Below are 19591 nucleotides of genomic sequence, written 5' to 3'. Positions count from 1 at the left end.
TGTGTGAATGTGAGTCTGTGTGTGTGAAAGAATCTGCGTGAATGATTGTGTTTGTGAATGAGTCTGTGTGTGAGTGTGAATGAGTCTGTGTGAGTGTGAATGAATTTGTGTGTGTGTATGTGAATGAGTCCGTGTATGTGTGTGTAAATGAATGTGTGTGTGAATGCGTCTCTGTGTGTGAATTTGGCTGTGTGTGTGTGAATGTGTGTGTGAATGAGGCTGTGTGTGAGTGTGAATGACTGTGTGTATATGTGTGTGTGGGTGTGAAAGACAGTATGTGTATATGTGTGCGTGAATGAGTCTGTGTGTGTGTAGGAACGAGTCTGTGTGTGAGTGTGAATGTGTATGCGTGTGTGTGAGAATGTGTGTGCGAATGAGTATCTATGTGTGTGTATGTGAGTGAAACTGCGTGTGTGTGAGAGTGTGAATGAGTCTGTGTGTGAGAATGAGGCTGCGTGTGTGGATGAGTCTGCGTGCGTGAATGAGTATCTGTGTGTGTGTGTGAATGTGTGTGAATGAGTCTGTGAGCGAGTGTGTGTGTGTTGGAATTAATCTGTGTGAATGAGTGTGTGTGTGTGTAAGTGTGAGTGTGAATGAGTCTGTGTGTGTATGTGTGTGTGTGTGAATGAGTCTGCGTGTGTGAATGAGTGTGTGGAAATGAGTGGAATGAGTCTGTGTGTGTGTGTTTGAATGTGTGTGGGATTGAGCCTGTGTATGTGTGTGCATGTGCGAATGCGTCTGTGTGAGTGAGTCTGCGTGTGTGTGTGCGAATCAGCCTGTGTATGTGTGTGTAAATGAGTGTGTGTGGATGAGTCTCTGTGTGTGTAAATGTGTCGGTGTGTGTAAATGCGTCTGTGTGTGCGAATGAGTCTGTGTGTGTGTGAATGTCTGTGTGTGAATGTGAGTCTGTGTGTGAATGAATGTGTGTGTGAATGAGTGTGTTTGTGAATGTGTGTGAGTGTGAATGAGTTTGTGTGTGAGTGTGAATTAATTTGTGTGTGTGTATGTGAATGAGTCTGTGTGTGTGTGAATGAGTCCGTGTATGCGTGTGTAAATGAATGTGTGTGTGAATGAGTCCTGTGTGTGAATTAGTTTCTGTGTGTGTGAGCGTGTGTGTGAATGAGGCTGTGTGTGAGTGTGAATGACTGTGTGTGTGTGTATAGGTGTGTGTGTGTGAATGACTGTGTGCGTGTGTGTAGATGTGTGTGTGAATGAGTCTGTGTGTGTGTGAATGAGTGTGAATGAGTCTGTGTGTGTGTGTGAATGAGTCTGTGTGTGAATATGTGTATGCGAATGAGTATGTGTGTGTGTGAATGAGTATGTGTGTGAATATGTGTATGTGAATGAGTCTGAGTGCGTGTGTGTATATGACTCGGTGTGTATATGACTGTGTGTATATGAGTCTAAGTGCGTGTATATGAGTGTGTGTATAAGTCTCTGTGTGTGTGAATGAGTGTGTGTTTATATGAGTTTGTGTGTATATGTGTGTGTGTGTGTGAGTGAGTCAGTGTGTGTGACTCAGTCTGTGTGTGTGCGTGTGTGTGTGTGTGCGTGAGTCTGTGTGAGGTGGAGGGTGTGTGTGATCAACAAATAGTACAAATAATAGTCTTTCGTAATTCAGAGCTTATTTGTTAAGTTTAATAGCGTGATGGCTGTCAGGAAGAAGCTGTTCCTCGATGTAGATGTTACAGTTTTCAGTTTACAAGTCGGACGTGACTACAGAAGTCGGGCATCAGTCAGGCCACAAGCCGTGAGAGTCAGTCAGTCCAAATGCCATGAGTTAATCCCAAGGCAGTGAGTGAGTCCAAAGGTCATCAGTAAGTCACTCGCCACCCCCCCCCCCCCCCCCCTCCATTGACATCGCCCACCTCAAGACGCTGCCCTCCGCCTGGCTTTAGGATGTACCCCCTACTGAAGCCGCCCATATCCCCTGCATGAGGACACCCTCCCCCTTCTCATCAGCTCACGAGATCCCCCGCCTGAAGTTGTGCCTCTCCCTTAGCTGCACGATGTTTGCCACCCAGAGGGCGGCGTCTTGAGGTGGAGGATGCGTCTGTGTCTGTGTGAATGAGTCTGGGTGTTTGTGTGAATGAGTCTGTGTGTTTGAGTGAATGAGTCTGTGTGTGTGTGTATGAATGAGTCTGTGTATGTGTGTGTGTATGAGTCTGTGTGTGTGCGTGTGAATGAGTCCGTGTGTGTGAATGAGTCCGTGTGTGTAAATTAGTCTGTGCGTGAATGTGTGTCATTGAGTTTGTGTGTGTGTGTGTGAATGAGTCTGTGTGTGTGTGTGAATGTGTGTGTGTATGACTCTGTGTGTGTGACTGTGTCTGTGTGTGTGTGTGAGAATGTGTGTGCAAATGAGTGTGAATGTGTGTGTAAATGAGTATGTGTATGTGTGAATTAGTGTATGTGAGTGTGAATGGGTCTGTGAGTGTGAGTCTGTGTGAGGTGGAGTGTGTGTGTGATCAACCAATAGAACAACTAATATAGTATTTCGTAGTTCAGAGCTTATTTGTTTGTTTAATAGCGTGATGGCTGTCAGGAAGAAGCTGTTCCTCAATGCACATGTTACAGTTTTCAGTTTACAAAAGTCGGAGGTGACTCGAGAAGTCGGGCATCAGTCAGTCCACAAGCTGTGAGAATCAGTCAGTTCAAAGGCCATGAATTAATCCCAAGGCAGTGAGTGAGTCCAGAGGTCATGAGTGAATCGCTCACTTCCCCCCCCCCCCCCCCCCCCTCCACTGAATCACCCATCTCAGGATGCTGCCCTCCACCCGGCTATAGGACGCACCCCCTACTGATGCCGCCCACATCCCCTGCATGCTGACACCCCCCCCCCCCCCTTCTCATCAGCTCACGAGAACCCCGCCTGAAGCTGCGCCCCTCCCTTGGTTGCACGACATTTGCCACCCCCCACCCCACCCTGACAGCCCCCACCTCAATAAAATATTTTGCACAAAATCTTCAGTGTTCATTAACAACTGAAATTGTCTTTAGGCTGCTTTTTCGACACCATGTCAGGAAAAGTTAGAGGTCAAGGTGATGTGGCTATTGCTGTAGCATCTTCTGGGATAGCAGCTGCGTTAATGCCAGGTGGAAGAACTGCACATTCTAGATTCAAGATACCCATCCAAGTTGCCGAGGATACATTGTGCAACATCGAGAAGGACTCTAAGACGGCACATTTCATGAGGCAAGTGAAAGTCATTGTTAGTGATGATTAGGAGAGAAAGCTTTGAAGTTGTGGACAGAACTCTTCAAGATGTCTGCAGCAACATTAAGCCTTTTGGTGGAAAGATTACGGGAAATGTCAAAGGTTTCCTGAAGGATGGAACATCGACCAAGAATGTTGTCATTAAAAACGTGCTTTGTTGAATGATGACTTCTGAGATAAATTCTCAGATTTTCTTTCTTAAAATTAGACCTCTGAATTTCTCTATATTAAAATTGTCTCTTTTTTAATCACCGGGAAATAGTCATCACGAGGCAGTGAGCAGCAGAACACAAGAGACACAACAAGAAACAACTTTAATTAATTCTCATCTTTAACATTTAAATTGTTCTTATATTTTAAGAGTCATTCAGATTTAAAACTTTAATAAATCCTTTTTGCACTTTTGATGCCTGCATATTCTTCATCGCAATAGGAACCTAATAGGCAGGAATGGCTGCTTAGTGGGAGAGCCACTAAGTGTGCATTGGGGGAGATTGTGGGGAGATGCACTGAATGTGTGGGTGGGAGGAAAATGGCAAGGAGCAGAGTGTGGGGGGGGGGGGTGGGCTGAAGGTAGATGGGGTGACTGAGTGAACTGCCAGCGTACCAGGCGTGAGTGACTGCACTGCCAGCCCACGAGCCGTGAGTTCGTGAACTGCCAGCCCCCCAGCTGTAAGTGACTGAACTGCCAGCTCAATAATCCATTCAGTCCACCCTCTTCCCCCTTCTCTCTTACAGTCTGTCACTTGTTTTGTTCAGAATTTCTGGCAGTTTCTCAGCCACCAGACTGCCTGCCAGGTCCGAGTGATTGTACTGCCAGGCCTTAGTAATTGTACTGCCAGCCCTCAGTGACTGAGCTGCCAGCCCAAAAATCCATTCGGCCCACAAACTCCACACTAGCCCTCTGGAAACCAGTACCTTTGGCCCACAACACTCATACTAGCGCAACAGAAAGTACCCCCCCCCACTGGCCAGCAATATTGGAATTGGTGGTGAGGTGGAATGTTGTGTTGGGTGTCCAGCCCTCCCGTGTGATGCTGGGACCCAACGGGTCCCACTTAATCTAGTTATATTCCTATTTGCTTGCACACAACCCATCTTGAAATAAATGTTAACCTACATTGAGTTTGCTTTCTTTACTACTGATTCAACTTGCTGATGAACTTTTTTGGGAACCTGCCCCAATAGAGTCTTAGAGTGATACATTGCGGAAACAGGCCCTTCGGCCCAACTTGCCCACACCGGCCAACAATCTCCCAGCTACACTAGTCACAGAGTGATACAGTGTGGAAACAGGCCCTACGGCCCAACTCACCCACACAGGCCAGCAATGCCCCAGCTACAATAATCCCACTTGCCTGCGCTTGGTCCATATCCCTCCAAACCTGTTCTATCCATGTACCTATCCAAATGTGTATTAATAGATGGGATAGTCTCTTCGTCAGCTACCTCCTCCGGCAGTTTGTTCCATTCGCCCACTACCATTGTGTGAAAAGGTTACCCCTCGGATTTCCCCTTCACATTGTACCGATGTCCTCTGGTCATCGATTCCCCGACTGGGCAAAAGGCTCTGGGCATTTACGCGATCTATTGCTCCCATGATTTTGTACACCTCTTTTTGATCTCCCATCATCCTCCTGCGCTCCATGGAATAGATACCTAGTTTTCACAATCTCTCCCTGTATCTCACACCCAAGTTCATTGTATATGCGATTTCTGGATATTCGACCTATTTAAAAAATAGTATACACCTTTATTCCTACTACCAGAATGCACGACTCCACACCGTGCGCTCTATATTCCATTTGCCACTTATCTGCCCAATCTCCCACCTTGTCCAAGTCCTTCTACGGAGTCCTTGCTCTCTCTACACTACCTACACCTCCAGCTATTTTCGTATCACTTTGCCACGAAGCCTTCAATCCCCTCGTTCAAGTCATTAATATACAACGTGAAGAGTAGCGCCCCGGCACCGAGCCCTGCGGAACTCAACTAGTCACTGGCAGCCAACATGAAAAAGATTCCTTACTTGCCACTCTTTGGCTTCTGCCATCCAGTCATCCTGCTATATATGCTGGTATCCAGGATGGAACGGCGGGGTGGGGAGGGGGGGGGGGGGGAGAGAATGTGAGGGGAGAATGAGGGAGGGAAGGGAATGAGGGAGGGATATGGGGGTTGAATGTGAGAGGGGAGAGAATGGGGGGGGTGAAGATGATGGGGAGAGGAGAGCGAGAGGGAATGAGGGTGAAGGAATGAGTGGGAAGGAGGGGAAGGGAATGCGGGGAAGGGAATGAGGGGGAAGGAATTAGTGGGAGGGAATGAGGGGGAGGGAATGGGGGGAGCGAATGAGGGGAAGGGAATGAGGGAGACGGAATGGGGAGGGAATGAGGGGGAAGGAATTAGTGGGAGGGAATGAGGAGGGATGAATGAGGGAGGATGAGGGGCAGGGAATGAGCGGGTGGGAATTATCGGTGGGGAATGAGGGGGAGGGAATGAGTGGGACGGAATTAAGGGAGCGAATGGGGAGGGAATGAGGGGTACGAGGAGGGGTAGCACGAAGGCAAAGCAGGAGGGGAATTTGACACACGGGCTGAGGACGAGCGGGTGAGGAGGGGAGAGCAGGAGGGAGTGTGAGATGGGGAGCAGAGGAAGGCTGTAGGGGGTATAGGAAGGATGGTGCAGAATGGGTGGCAGCAGGAGAGGGGTGCAGAAGGAGGGTGCAGGTGGTGGGATGCAAGAGGTGGGGTACAGGAGAGGGGGCAGTAGGGGGTAATAGGGGGGTTGGTGCAGGAGGGAGTGTGAAGGTACGGGGAGACAGATGGTTATTCATGGTAGAGTAGAAGAAGGGGGGAGAATACGCGAGGGTAAACGGAGAGAGAAAGCAGCGGAGAAAGGTTTGGGAATGGAGGGTGTGAACGGAGTGAATAAAGAATGGATGCAGAAGGGAAGATCACCTATTTCTGCTCAAGTGATCAGCAATTCGACAGGGATCCAGAATTGACAAGTGTTTATTGAGTTTTGCAAATATTAGTAGGCTATACATCAATAAACTTTACAAATATTAAAATGTAATAAACAATTCACATATGATTTACAGATGATAAAGCAGTAACAGACATCGTTGTGTGAATGAACAGTTTGAACATTGTAGCTGTTGTCACCATCGTTCCGCACCAAGATCGGGGGGCCGCTAATGATGACATCAGGTCCGGCTGCAATTCACATGTCTCCGACTGGGGGCAGTACCGGATATCCGGCACCAGCAGCAGCACCGCGAATCCGGGTGACGTGACGGCAGGCAGTGCCGCCTCTGACGACGCAGTTTATATAGGGATCTGGTGAGGCCACATCTGGAATAGTGTGTACAATTTTGGTCTCTTAATTTGAGGAAGGACATCCTTGTGATTGAATCAGTGCAGCGCATAGGTTCACGAGATTGATCCCTGGGATGGCGGGACTGTCATATGAGGAAAGAATGAAAAGACTAGGCTTGTATTCACTGGAGTTTAGAAGGATGAGGGGCCCATCTTATAGAAACATATAAAATTATAAAAGGACTGGAGAAGCAAGATGCAGGGGAAATGTTCCCAATGTTGGGTGAGTCACGATCCAGGGGCCACCGTCTTAGAATAAAGGGAAGGTAATTTAAGAGGTGAGAAAAAAAAAACGTTTTCACCCAGAGAGTTGTGAATTTATGCAATTCCCTGCCACAGAGGGCGGTGGAGGCCGTCACTGGATGGATTTAAGAGAGAGTTAGATAGAGCTCTAGGGGCGAGTGGAGTCAAAGGATATGTGGAGAAGGTAGGCACGGGTTATTGATAGGGGATGATCAGCCATGATCACAATGAATGGCGGTGCTGGCTCGAAGGGCCGAATGGCCTACTCATGCACATATTTTCTATATTTCTATGTTTCTATGACACAGCCCGCCCGGGAACCGTTGGTGTTTAATCCCGGCGCGCCGGCCGTTTCGAGGGGAGGGCGGCCGTTTCAAGGGGAGTGCGGTGAATCGGCCAACAATATTCCGGTCCCCAGGGCGGTGACGTTCACACTAGAGATGTTCACACGGTCAGTCTTAGTCCGGGTCTGATTCTCGGAAGACTACTCAGCTGGTTCCGTCCATCTGCACTGAATTTATTCCCCCACAGCCTGAAACAGGTTGAGGAATGAAGAGGAAATAATCAGATTAACAAACTGTGTCAATAACAGGAACTGGGGTTAATATTTCAACAACACTTACAGTACAAAATCACAGGAGAAGCCCGCGGATCCCCTGATATCAATAGGTACTTCGGATCTGTCTTCACTAAGGAAGACACAAACAATCCCACAGATGTACTGGATGTACTGGAGGACCGTGATCTACGGGGGTAAAGGAACTAAAATACATTTTCATTAGGCGATAAATAATAGTGGGTAGGCTAAAGGGACTCAATGCTGATAAATCCCATGAGCCTGATGGTGTGTATCCCAGGGTCCTCGGGGAGGTGGCTCTAGAAATAGTGGACGCATCCGTGATCATTTTCCAATGTTCAATAGACTCAGGATCAGTTCATGTGGAGCTAATGTTATCCCACTTTTCAAGAAAGGAGCGAGAGCGAAAACGGGGAATTACAGACCAGTTAGCATGACTTCGGTGGTGGGAAAGATGCTGGAGTCAATTATTAAAGAGATAATAATGAGGCATTTGGATAGCAGTAAAAGGATTGGTCCAAGTCAACATGGGTGTACGAAAGCGAACTCATGCTTGTCTAATCTTCTGGAATTTTTTGAGGATGTGACAAGTAAAATGGATGAAGGGGTGCCAGTGGATTTAGTGTATCTAGACATTCAGAAAGCCTTTGATAAGGTCCCGCACGGGAGACTGGTGACTAAAATTAGAGCACATGGTATTGGAGGTTGGGTGTTGACATGGATAGAAAATTAGTTGGCATACCGGAAGCAAAGAGTAGGAGTGAACGGGTCATTTTCAGAATGGCGGGCAGTGGCGAGTGGAGTGCCGCAAGGCTCGGTATTGGGGCTGCAGCAGTTTACCATATATATTAATGATTTGTAAGAGGGAATTAGGAGCAACACTAGCAAGTTTGCGGATGACACAAAGCTGGGTGGCAGTCTAAACTGTGAAGAGGATATTAGGAGCATAAAATGACAGAACAAGCTAGATGCAGGAAAAATGTTCCCAATGTGGGGCAGTGGAGGCCAAGTCACTGGATGGATTTAAGAGAGAGTTAGATAGAGCTCTAGGAACTATTGGAGTCAAGGGATATGGGGAAAACGCCGGCATGGGTTATTGATGGGGGACGATCAGCCATGATCACAATGGTGGTGCTCGCTCGAAGGGCCGAATGGCCTCCTCCTGCATCTATTTTCTATTTTTCTATGTTTCTATTTTCTATTTTATAGAAGCATAGAAACATGGAAAATAGGTGCAGGAGGAGGCCATTCAGCCTTTCGAGCCAGCAACGCCATTCATTGTGATCATGGCTGATCGTCCCCAATCAATTTCCCGTGCCTGCCTGCTCCCCATTTCCCTTGATTCCACGAGCCCCCAGAGCTCTGTCTAACTCTCTCTTAAATCCATCCAGTGACTTGGCCTCCACTGCCCGCTGTGGCAGGGATTTCCACAAATTCACAACACTCTGGGTGAAAAAGTTTTTTCTCACCTCAGTCTTAAATGGCCTCCCCTTTATTCTAAGACTGTCACATTAAACATTAATACAAACACTCACCAAATCAGCTTCAGACTCGGGAGGTTCAGTACGAGGCGGCGGAGAGCGGGAACAGATTCATCGGTGAGGGAGTTGTATCCCAGCTCCAGCATCGTCACCGTTCGGTTTGTACTGAGAGCGGAGACGAGAACTTCGGCTCCAGAATCTGTGAGACCGACATTTTCCAGCCTGGAAATGAGAGAGAGTGAGGGTGAGGGACACAGAGAGACAGGAGACGGTGCAAATCCCCAGTGTTTATCAGTGACACAATTACTGGTCATATTAATATTCAGTGCCACACATCCAGTGACTGTAAACACAACCTCTCACAGTTTTGGATTTACTCCAGTCTCTGTATTTTTCAGTCCGCGTTCCTCAGAGCCGCAGACACCAGTTTCACTCCGAAATCTCCCAGGTCACTGAATCCCAGGTGAGATAGACAACTTCTGTTCCCCAAAGGGCAGAGAACGGCTACAACACACGTTGACCCGTTCTGGGGGGGGTGGGTGGGGGGGGGGGGGGGGGGGGGGGGGGGAGGGGGGCGGGGTGTGGGGGGGGGGGGGGGGAAGGGTGGGGGGGGGGGGGGGAGGGGTGAAGGAATGGTTCACCGCCAACCTGGGGTACGGTAAATAGGACGGGTGCCCCTCGTGCACATTGGCGTCCGGCCCCATAGAAGGGGTGCTGGACGGAAGAACCAAATAGTGAAACAATTTTAGAGTTCAGTGTTAGCATCAAACGGCCAGTTACCCCAAGTGCTGACACTTCTGCAGAGCCGGTCCCAGCCGCTGGAGACCTTCACACTGAATGCGGCAGTTCCACAGATCGAGGTGTTTCATTGTATCACAGGGCCTGATGACATGAGACAGGACCGCACAGTCAATTGGGGTCAATTCCAGTCCACGGAATGAAAGTGTTTCCACAGATCCCAGTGTCTGCTGAGTCAGTGCAGGATTCTGAGATTCAAACAGGTAGTGCATCGTGTTCAGGAGCCTCCGTTTACCATCGTCGCCCCCTTTGTTTCCAGCCTGCCGTTTAACCTCCTCCTTCACCCAGTCAATTACTCGGCAGGTTGTTTCATTAGGAAATGGACCCAGAAACTCCTCCAGGACCCGAGCTGCCCGTGGGGAGGAGAGACCAGCGACAAAACGGAGAAATACTTCAAATCGCCCGTCTGTTGTGCTGTGAGCTTCAGACAGGAATTTCATGATATCGTCGGGATCTACAGTCAGGAATTGTGCGAGTGCGGCTACAAACTCTTGGATAGTGAGGTGGGGGAAGGTGTACACCACGCTCCGGGCTGAATCCTCTCTCTCCAAAAGTTCCATCAGGAACCCGGACAGGAACTGGGAAGGCTGCAGATTGTATTTGATCAAATCTCCATCTGTGAACACAATGTTCTTCTCGGACACTCCAGTGAAGGCCATCTGACCAACCCTCAGTAACACCTCACGAAGGTTCTCAATCTCACGGCCGTGGTTTTTCAGGATGTTGTAAATAAAGCAGCAATATAGTTGGGTGATGGTCTTGGGAACCCGCTGCGGGTCCCGGTGTGTTTGTGTGAAGAAGGGGCCCAGTGTCAGGCCGAGGATCCAGCAGTAGGAGGGGTTGTAGCTCATGGTGTACAGGATCTCGTTCTCCTTCACATGTTTGAAAACAGCTGCTGCCACCGTCTGATCTTCAAAATGCCTGGTGAAATATTCTTTCCGTTCCTCACCAACAAATCCCAGAATTTCAGCCGAGACAGTGATCTCTGCCTTTTCCAGTAAATGTAACGCAGTGGGGCGGGTGGTCACTAGCACTGAACACCCTGGGAGAAGCTTGTGCTGGACTAAACTGTACACAATGTCAGACACTTCACACCACCACTCGGGATCTGGGCACTGATGCTTAGGTTCTGTATCTCTCCGACTGTCAGAAAAATCGATTCTACCCTTGAATTCATCCAAACCATCGAATATAAACAGCAATCCCTCTGGGTTCTTCAAGACTTCTCCCAGGATATTCTTAAAGTAAGGATACTGATCCAGAATCAGTTCCCTCAGGGTTATTCTGCAGTTAATAGTGTTCAAATCTCGGAATTTGAAACTGAAGACAAATTGGAAGTGTTGGTATATTTTCCCCGTGGCCCAGTCATGAACAATCTTTTGCACCAATGTTGTTTTTCCGATCCCCGCGACTCCGACCACTGATGCTGTACACCCAGATCGGGATTTACTCCGGGTAAAGCTGCTCTGGAACAATTGATCTGTCCTGATTTTTTCCAATTCTCTCCGGAGACATTTCTCTCTCCACTCTTCATGATCCCGACCTCTTGCCAGCAGCTCATGTTCCACCAGTGTCCGATCTCGAACAGTGGAGATGATTGTGAGCTCAGCGTATCGATCAAGCAACTGGAAAACCTTAACCTTCTCCTTCATCTGGATCGTGTTCACGCTCAGTGTTTCAGTCTGTGCTCGCAGAGTCTCCTTGTGTTTGTGTTGAACATCTTGCACGGGAAACGGCAGATAATGGGGACACTGTTAGATGGCTCAACTCAAAACTCAACATTCAAGATTACAGAATGTGTCAGGACTCCCTTCAAGGAGTGTGTGGGGTTCACACAAGAAGGAGCTGTGGGGGTTACTGTGCAGTAAGGAGAAAAAGTGCGAGGTTACACAGTGAGTCAGAGACTCTAGAGAGAGGAGAAGAGAGTGGAGGAAGTTACAAAGTGAGAGACAGGGACTCTACAGGAGTGTGACAGAGGAGAGACACAGAGTGAGAGAGACTCTATCCAGAGAGTGTGTGGGGTTACACATGTGAGAGGAATCTATCCAGAGAGTGTGTGGAGAGATACACAGTGTTCAGGACTCTATCCAGGAGTGTGTGGGTTACACAGTGTGTCAGGGGACTCGCGAGAGAGTGTGTGTGGGGTTACACAGTGTGTCAGGACTCAGAGATCCAGAGAGTGTGTGGGGTTACACAGTGTGTGTCAGGACTCTATCCAGGAGTGTGTGGGGGTTCACAGTGTGTCAGGGACTCTATCCAGGAGTGTGTGGGGTTACACAGTGTGTCAGGGACTCTATCCAGCGGAGAGTGGTGAGGGTTACACAGCAGTGTGTCAGGACTCTATCCAGGAGTGTGTGGGGTTACGAGAGTGACGAAGAGGACTCTATCCAGGAGTGTGTGGGATAGAGTGTGTCAAGAGAGAGAAATCCAGTGTGTGGGAAAACAGAGGTGTCAGGGACTCTATCCAGAAAGATGTGTGGGGTTACACAGTGTGTCAGGACTCTATCCAGGAGTGTGTGGGGACAGTGTGTCAGAGGAGAGAGTGTTGTGGGGTTACACAGTGGGGAGATGTCAGGACTCTATCCAGGAGTGTGTGGGGTCTACACAGTGTGTCAGAGGATCTATCTAAGGAGTGTGTGGGGTTACACATCGGAGACCCTATGAAGAGTGTGAGGATTTCACAGAGTGTCTCGACTCTATGGAGTGAGATTGTGGTTTACACAGTGTGGTATAGGAAGACTCTTCCATGGACCTGATGTGGGGTTAAAGATGTGGAGGAAGATCAAGTGTAGAAAGAGATTCACAGACGCCTGGCAGGAGTTGAAGAGAAGAGTCTTTGTACATAGTGGAAGGCATCCTAAGGGGAGAAAGGGTCAAACGAGGATGGAGGGAACAAATAATGCAGTGTAGACAATGTTGGGACTCAGGACTGGAGAGATTGGGTCTTGAGAAAAATAGTCGAGACTCAGGACTTCAGAAGGGGGAGGAGAGTGTGTCATTTCTGGCAGGAATACCGTGAGAGGGAGCCTGAGAGATGATAAAGGGGGGTGGGTGGAGGGGAAGTCGGGAGAGAGGGGGTGAAGGAGGGAGGAGGAGAGGGCAGTGGGCTTGGAGTTCAAGATATCGAGGGGGGGAAGGAGAGGGGAGCCCTTGAGCAGGGCTCAGGGGCTAGCAAAATTGGCGGAGTATTCAATGTTCATGCCAATGTCTACGGACTCTGCTCCCAATGCTTGGGGATCGGTGCTGTTCTATGAAGGAGAGGCGACGGGGCTCAGCAGGCGGAATATGAGCGCTGTTGGAGGAGATTTCAGGGGAAAGAGAGGTCGGATTGGGAGACCCATGAGAGAGAGGAGGCGGATTGGGAATGGAGGGGAGTTGAGTGGTGAGCCACCGGTAGGTTCTTGCGGAGGAGCGGAGGGTTCGGCGAAACGATCGCCCAACCTCTGCGTAGTCTCACCGATGTAGATCAGCTGACATCTAGAGCAGCGGATGCAGTAGATGAGGTTGGAAGAGATGCAGGTGAACTTTTCGTCGCACCTGGAACGACTGCTTGGGTCCTTGAACGGAGTCGAGGGGGGAGGTGAAGGGACAGGTGTGGCATTTCTTGCGGTTGCAACGGAAAGTGCCCGGGGAGGGGGTGGTACGGGAGGGAAGGGAAGAATTGACAAGGGAGTTGCGGAGGGAGCGGTCTTTGCGGAAGGCAGACATGGGGGAGATGGGAAGATGTGGCGAGTGGTGGGGTCACGTTGGAGGTGGCGGAAATGGCGGAGGATGATTTGTTGTATGTGACGGCTGGTGGGGTGAAAGGTGAGGAGGAGTTGAAATAATGCAGTATAATAGTTCCAGTGTATGTCAGAGATCGAGTGATCTGGGAACTACGAACTACCTCTTCGGTTACGCTCGGACTATCCTGGATCGAACTTTCCTCGTTTTACCTTGCACTAAACGTTATTCCCTCATAGTTTATCTATTCTGTAAATGGCTCGATTATAATCACGTATTGTCTTTCTGCTGACTAAATTATTACCTTATAACAAACCATATAACAATTACAGCACGGAAACAGGCCATCTCGACCCTTCTAGCCCGTGCCGAACGCAACAAAAGCTTTTCAACGTACTTCAGTACATGTGACAATACACTAAACTAAGCTTAACCTGCATCTACAGATATAGAAGCAATCCATAGTGAATTCCCGTGTCCAACAATTGCTGAGCCTTTGATCTTCTGATTTCCGATTCTGAAAAGCTCTGAACAATTTCAGTATTACATCAATTCCAACAAGTCATTGGTGCGAACTGTACATTCAAACACTCACCTTCCATATGAGAGGGTAATACAGATAAACCTCTGAGGATGTTTATGTATTCATGTGGATCAGGACCTGTTGAAACCAACGAACATTCATTAAACCAGACTTGAATAACATGGTTACCTCCAGTGTTTCAATGTGATATTCAGTTCAGTGTTGATTTACCGTACCGAGCTCCTGGATTTCTTTCAGTATTTTGTTCAGCTTTGGTAATTCATTCTGCATTTTCACAAATGATTCCCACATCACCCGCCGGGCACGGTTACCCTTCTCCATCACCAGACTGACGAAGAGTGTGGAACTGTCTCTGCGGTTTCTCTTTACCACGAGCTCAGCGATATTCTGTGAAGAACAACAATGAATATATGGAGAAGTGAATGAGACAAGGCTAATGGGGAGGGAATTAGCTGTTCAGTGATGGTATATTTTACTTCGGAGTCACGTGAGTGACTACGTGAAGAACCCCGCTTACGACGCATGAGTGCCATATCGCTACACGCATTGCAACTCGTCATTGTTGGGAGGAAGGACGTTCCTCCCAAACGGCAGGGTTTTTCGAACCTGCAATAGAAAGGTACGGGAACGTCGTTTATTTCCTTACTTTTTCCTACAGGCAGGCTGTTTAAAGCTGGCAAGGGTGGAATCTGCAAGCAGCAGGTAGCCAGCAAACGGCCACTAGCAAGATAGTCCCTTAGCTGGAGTTGGTGCAACTTCAGCTGGCCGGGGAAAGAACGCCGACAGGAGTACACCGTAGCCGTCAGCCCGACATCTCGGACAACAGCCCAAGGACCTACGCTACGGGGTCCGTGGGGCTGCGGGAGGAAGGACGTTCCTCCCAAACGGCAGGCTGAGAACCAGCACAGGTAAGAAAAATGTTCCTTACCTTTTCTTTATAGACGTCGCTGCCGTTTCTGAACAGCAGCAGGCAGCCAGCAACGGACGTCAGCACAGAGCCATAGACGTCGCTGCCGGTTTCTGAACAGCAGCAGGCAGCCAGCTACGGACGTCAGCACAGAGCTACAGATGTCGCTGTCGTTTACTGACCAGCAGCAGGCAGCAACGAATGTCGGCACCAGCATCTCCCATAAGGGAGCAAGTGCCAAACTCCACCCCAAACGGGTAGAGGTGCCCGTGAGTACCGGGACCGTGAGGAGCGGCATGAGTATATCGGGCGGCCGGGAGCGACCAGTGCCCGTAGGCATGGGGACCGACGTAGGCATAGTGCCCGAGAGCACCAAGGTCGGCAGGAGCGGTCCGATATATTAAAGCACCCGCGATCGACTAGTGCCCGAGAGCATGGAAGTCGGCTGGAGCGGTTGCTGGAGGAAATTCTCCAGAGTGGCAGGCTCCGGGATATGGAGGATAGCCACAGTGGGCAAAATATGTCCCACAGCAGTTTCCCAAAAAGGGCTGCATGACATATCAGACTCCTCTGAGGAGGGTATTGAAGGTCTGACTGGGTCAGAATCTGAGCAGGAGATGGAGCCACCTTCCCCTATTGAAGGGGAGAAAAACAACCTGCTGGACATGGTGGGCTAGTACTTCCAGCAGGAACAAACTGGGAAGGATCTCGAGGACAGGATGGCTCTCAGTATTGAATATATGTCCACCCATCAACTTCAAGCTAATACTTTTGCTGAGGTGTTGGCAAGGCATTTACCCCCGGGAAATTGTGGTGCTCTTAATGTAGCCAGTGTCAACCGGTGCATTTGAAGACATGTTGGGCAGGCCATTAGGAGTCAGGATATTAAAATCCAAAATGCCCTGAAAGGTCTCACGGTGGGCATAACAGCCTTGGCCCGCACGTTAGAAAAGGTGGACATGACTAGTGACCACAAGGATGCTTTTGCACTATTTTGCAACGTGCAGTTTGAACTAAATAATATTAGAAAAAGGGCCATTCAGCCAGCTCTAGACCCTAGGTTCGCTATACTATGTAAGCAAAGGCCTATAAGACCCCAAAACCCTGTTATTTGGAGGAGACCTGTCCAAACAGGTTAAAGATTTGGATGAGGAGGCTAAGACTTTGGGGCTGATTAGAGCATCCAAAGGATATCTGGGGAAAAGATATCAACCTTATGGGCCTCCTAAGAAAGGTCGTTTTTATAATAATAGTACAAAGAATTGGAGAGAGGCCAGAGGTACCCAGCAGCAGCGTCCTTTTTAGGGTTTGGCCCAGGACGACCACTGTGGAAGATGCGAAAGCCTCTACTTCAGCATCTACCCCAACCTAAACCTCAAGGCCCTCCACAACCACGAATGAAACCAAGAAAATAACTCGATTCACCGATAACCATGGAGGTAGGTGAATCTGGGGCTCCAGAATTTATTGGGAGCACGGAAGTTGGAGGGACATTGCAACTTCATTTGGAAGCATGGTGTAATATAACTATGGACAGATATATCCTTAGCAGTATTACGGGATATCTGATAGAGTTATACACAAACAAAACCCTCCAGTACAACATACACCGGACAGAATATACATGCTTACTAAATTGGAACAAGCTAAAGCTCACATAGAACTACAAAGATTATTCACTAAAGGGGTAATTGAACAAACCAAACCTGAACAACAGGAATTTGTCTCAAACATATTTATTAGAGATAAGAAAGATGGGGGTTGCCGTATTATTGTTGGTTTATCAACGCTTAACAATGTTGTGCAATATGTTCATTTTAAAATGGATACTTTTAGCACTGCTAAAGAGTTAGTTTCAGCAGGCTACTTTATGGCAAGTATTGATCTTAAAGATGCTTACTATACAATACTCATCAGAGGTAAAATTCTTAAACCATCTTTGGCATTGCCGTAACAACAAAATCATAGAGTAATGGCATAGTTGGATGCTATACTTATTGTGGGAATAACTTTTTAATTGGCATGTCAGGCAGTGGTTGCCACAAAACAATTGTTTGAAGAGCTGGGATTCATTATCCATTCAATTAAGTCAAAATTGACACCATTAACACATTTAATATGTTAATGACTTTACCAATAGGAAAAGCCACAGAGTTACAAAAGGATTAGAGCACTCAAAATTAGTAGAGGCCATTTTGATGGCCAATGGAGCTAACACTTGAAGCCATAAAAGAATTACAATGGTGGTAACACAATGTTAAGTATTGCTCCAACCCAGTAGTTATTGACAACCCGTCTGTGGTATTACAAACAGATGCCAGTGCAATTGGTTGGTGTGCAACTGATACCATCTCGAGCTGTGGGGGAGATGGAATATACAAGAAGCTAACCTACTTAACACTAAGGGTATAAATTACTTAGAAATGTTAAGTGCGTTTTATGGGCTAAAATCGTATTGCTCAGGAATGAAACAGCAGCATGTTAGATTGCAGATAGATAACACCTCAGTGGTGGCATATATAAATCATATGGGTGGAAATATATCAACATCTTGTGATGAATCGTCAAACTCAATTTGGCAATGGTGTGTCCAAAGGAATATTTGGTTATCGGCTACGTATCTACCAGGGATACTAATTCAGTGGCAGACACCAGGTCACGAACAATTATTGAAAATACTGAATGGATGTTGGATAGAACGGTATTTGCTGAAATCACAGTAAAGTATGGAAGGCCGGATATTGATTTTTGCATCCAGGTTAAATCACCAATTACCGAGGTAAGTATCATGGGAACCAGATCCTGGGGCAGAAGCTACAGATGCATTCTCACTGCACTGGGGGAAATGGTTCATTTATGCATTTCCTCCTTTTCTGACTAATCAATGGGGTACTAAGGGGGGATTCTCAAAGTACCTGATTGGCTTACCCAACCATGGTTCTCCGTGATACAGGACATGGTGCTGGAACCATGTATAACTTTAAGACATAGTCCTAAGTTGCTGGTGCATCCAGTAACTCAGGATAGCCACCCACGCCATAGAAAATATTGATTTATTGGGTTGTAGACTCTAAAAGACCCGTTACGGGACATTGGGCTATCAAAAAGAACTGTAGACATGATCACTGCAGCACAAAGAAGGTCTACACAAAAACAGTATTTAGGTCATATTAGAAAATGGACTAATTACTGCCATAAAAACAATCTGGACCACAGAAATAAGGATGTTCCGGCGGTGCTAGAGTTTTCTCACCAGCCTGCACTATGAAGGACTTAGTTACAACACTGTGATTAGTGCCAGAAGTGCATTGTCAAGTTATTTGTGGCAAGGAACAGAAAGACAGTCTGTGTGATCACATCCTCTGGTAGTTAAACTTTTGAGATGCATCTTTAACACCAAGCCACCCAAAACAAGATATAACCAAATCTGGGATGTAAGTGTGGTCCTGACCATGCTAAGGAATTGGTCGCCGGCTACAGCATTAACTCTGGACAAACTAACTAGGAAAATGGTAATGCTGATGGCGCTGGTCACAGCGCAAAGGGTCCAGTTATTGCAAATATTAAGACTGGGTGGCTTGACTATGGCGGCAGGAAGTTTGTTTTTTTGTGATTCAGGACCTTATTAAACAAAATAGACCAGGATCAGCGGGGCAGGTCATAGAATTTATGGCCTACCCGGAGGACGAACGCCTCTGTATAGTGAAGCGCGTTTTGTTATACATTGAAAGGACAAAGGCTATCAGAGGCAAGGAAATGGCTTTTTTAATCAGCCATAAGAAACCGTACCGTAGAGTGTCAACTCAGACCATTTCGCGGTGGCTGGAATATGGGTTAAGAAAGGCGGGAGTGGACACTAACATATTTAAATCTCACTCCACGAGGGCTGCAGCTACATTCGCAGCAAAACGCCTTGATGTATCCATGGACCAAATCCTGAGGACTGCAGGATGGTCGTCGGAGAAAACGTTTCAGAAATTTTATAACAAACCAGTTAGGAACGTTTTCGGGAAAAAAATTAAGTTCTGTATGATAATTTATCCCTGAAGAATACAAGGGTTATGATTTGAATTAATACGTTAATATTTATCATTTACGTTAAATAATTGGTATGAATGTTTTGAATATCATTAACAATTTCTCCTAAACTACCAAGGCAGTTGTGGAGCATGGACTGTTCCACGGCATAAGGTCATGGAGCTTTGAAATCTTCACGTAGTCACTCACGTGACTCGGAAGTAAAATAGTAAGATTAAACGAGAACTTACCAGTTTGAAGTTTGATCTTTACTTTATGAGGAGGAACTTGATACATGCCCTCCGCTCCCACCCTCGTATGGTCATATCTTAAACTGGTATCTCTTTAATAATCTTACTATCTTAGGTCATTATAGTGTATCTGTGACCTCACACCGCTGCTTTGAAGGATGACATGCATGCGTCGTAAGCGGGGTTCTTCACGTACTCCCTCAACGTTCCTCCTCATAAAATAAAGATCAAGCTTCAAACTGGTAAGTTCTCGTTTAATCTTACTATTCCGGTAGTTTTGAGCATAATGCCAGGCATTGAACCGCCTCTTCGTCCACCCATGACACTGCTGAAAAACCGTGTACTCCCAGAGTCCTGACAGTGTGAAACTCACTTCACACCTGGCAGTGTCCGAGAACACAGCAGTGTACAGCACTGGAACAGGCCATTCAGGTCAATGATGGCTGTGTTGAAATTGATGTG

At 47.5% G+C, this 19591-nt stretch overlaps 1 protein-coding gene across 2 annotated transcripts in view; it reads right to left on the bottom strand.

The window, feature by feature from the left end:
* Positions 1 to 6205: 6205 nt before the first annotated feature.
* LOC129693737 (NACHT, LRR and PYD domains-containing protein 3-like) overlaps positions 6206 to 19591 on the bottom strand; it is a 31757-nt gene continuing 18371 nt past the window's right edge. For both annotated transcript variants that reach the window (XM_055630509.1, XM_055630508.1), the window contains 5 exons: positions 14170 to 14341; positions 14006 to 14071; positions 9670 to 11407; positions 8944 to 9111; positions 6206 to 7363 (listed from right to left, as the gene is read on the bottom strand). In XM_055630509.1, the coding sequence (XP_055486484.1) occupies positions 7276 to 7363; positions 8944 to 9111; positions 9670 to 11407; positions 14006 to 14071; positions 14170 to 14341 (2232 nt within the window). In that variant the 3' untranslated portion in view covers positions 6206 to 7275. The remainder of the gene's footprint in view (positions 7364 to 8943; positions 9112 to 9669; positions 11408 to 14005; positions 14072 to 14169; positions 14342 to 19591) is intronic.

Source organism: Leucoraja erinacea, unplaced genomic scaffold (assembly GCF_028641065.1).
Source record: "Leucoraja erinacea ecotype New England unplaced genomic scaffold, Leri_hhj_1 Leri_405S, whole genome shotgun sequence".
Classification (NCBI taxonomy): Eukaryota; Metazoa; Chordata; class Chondrichthyes; order Rajiformes; family Rajidae; genus Leucoraja; species Leucoraja erinaceus.
This window is presented reverse-complemented; position numbering and strand designations above follow the sequence as displayed.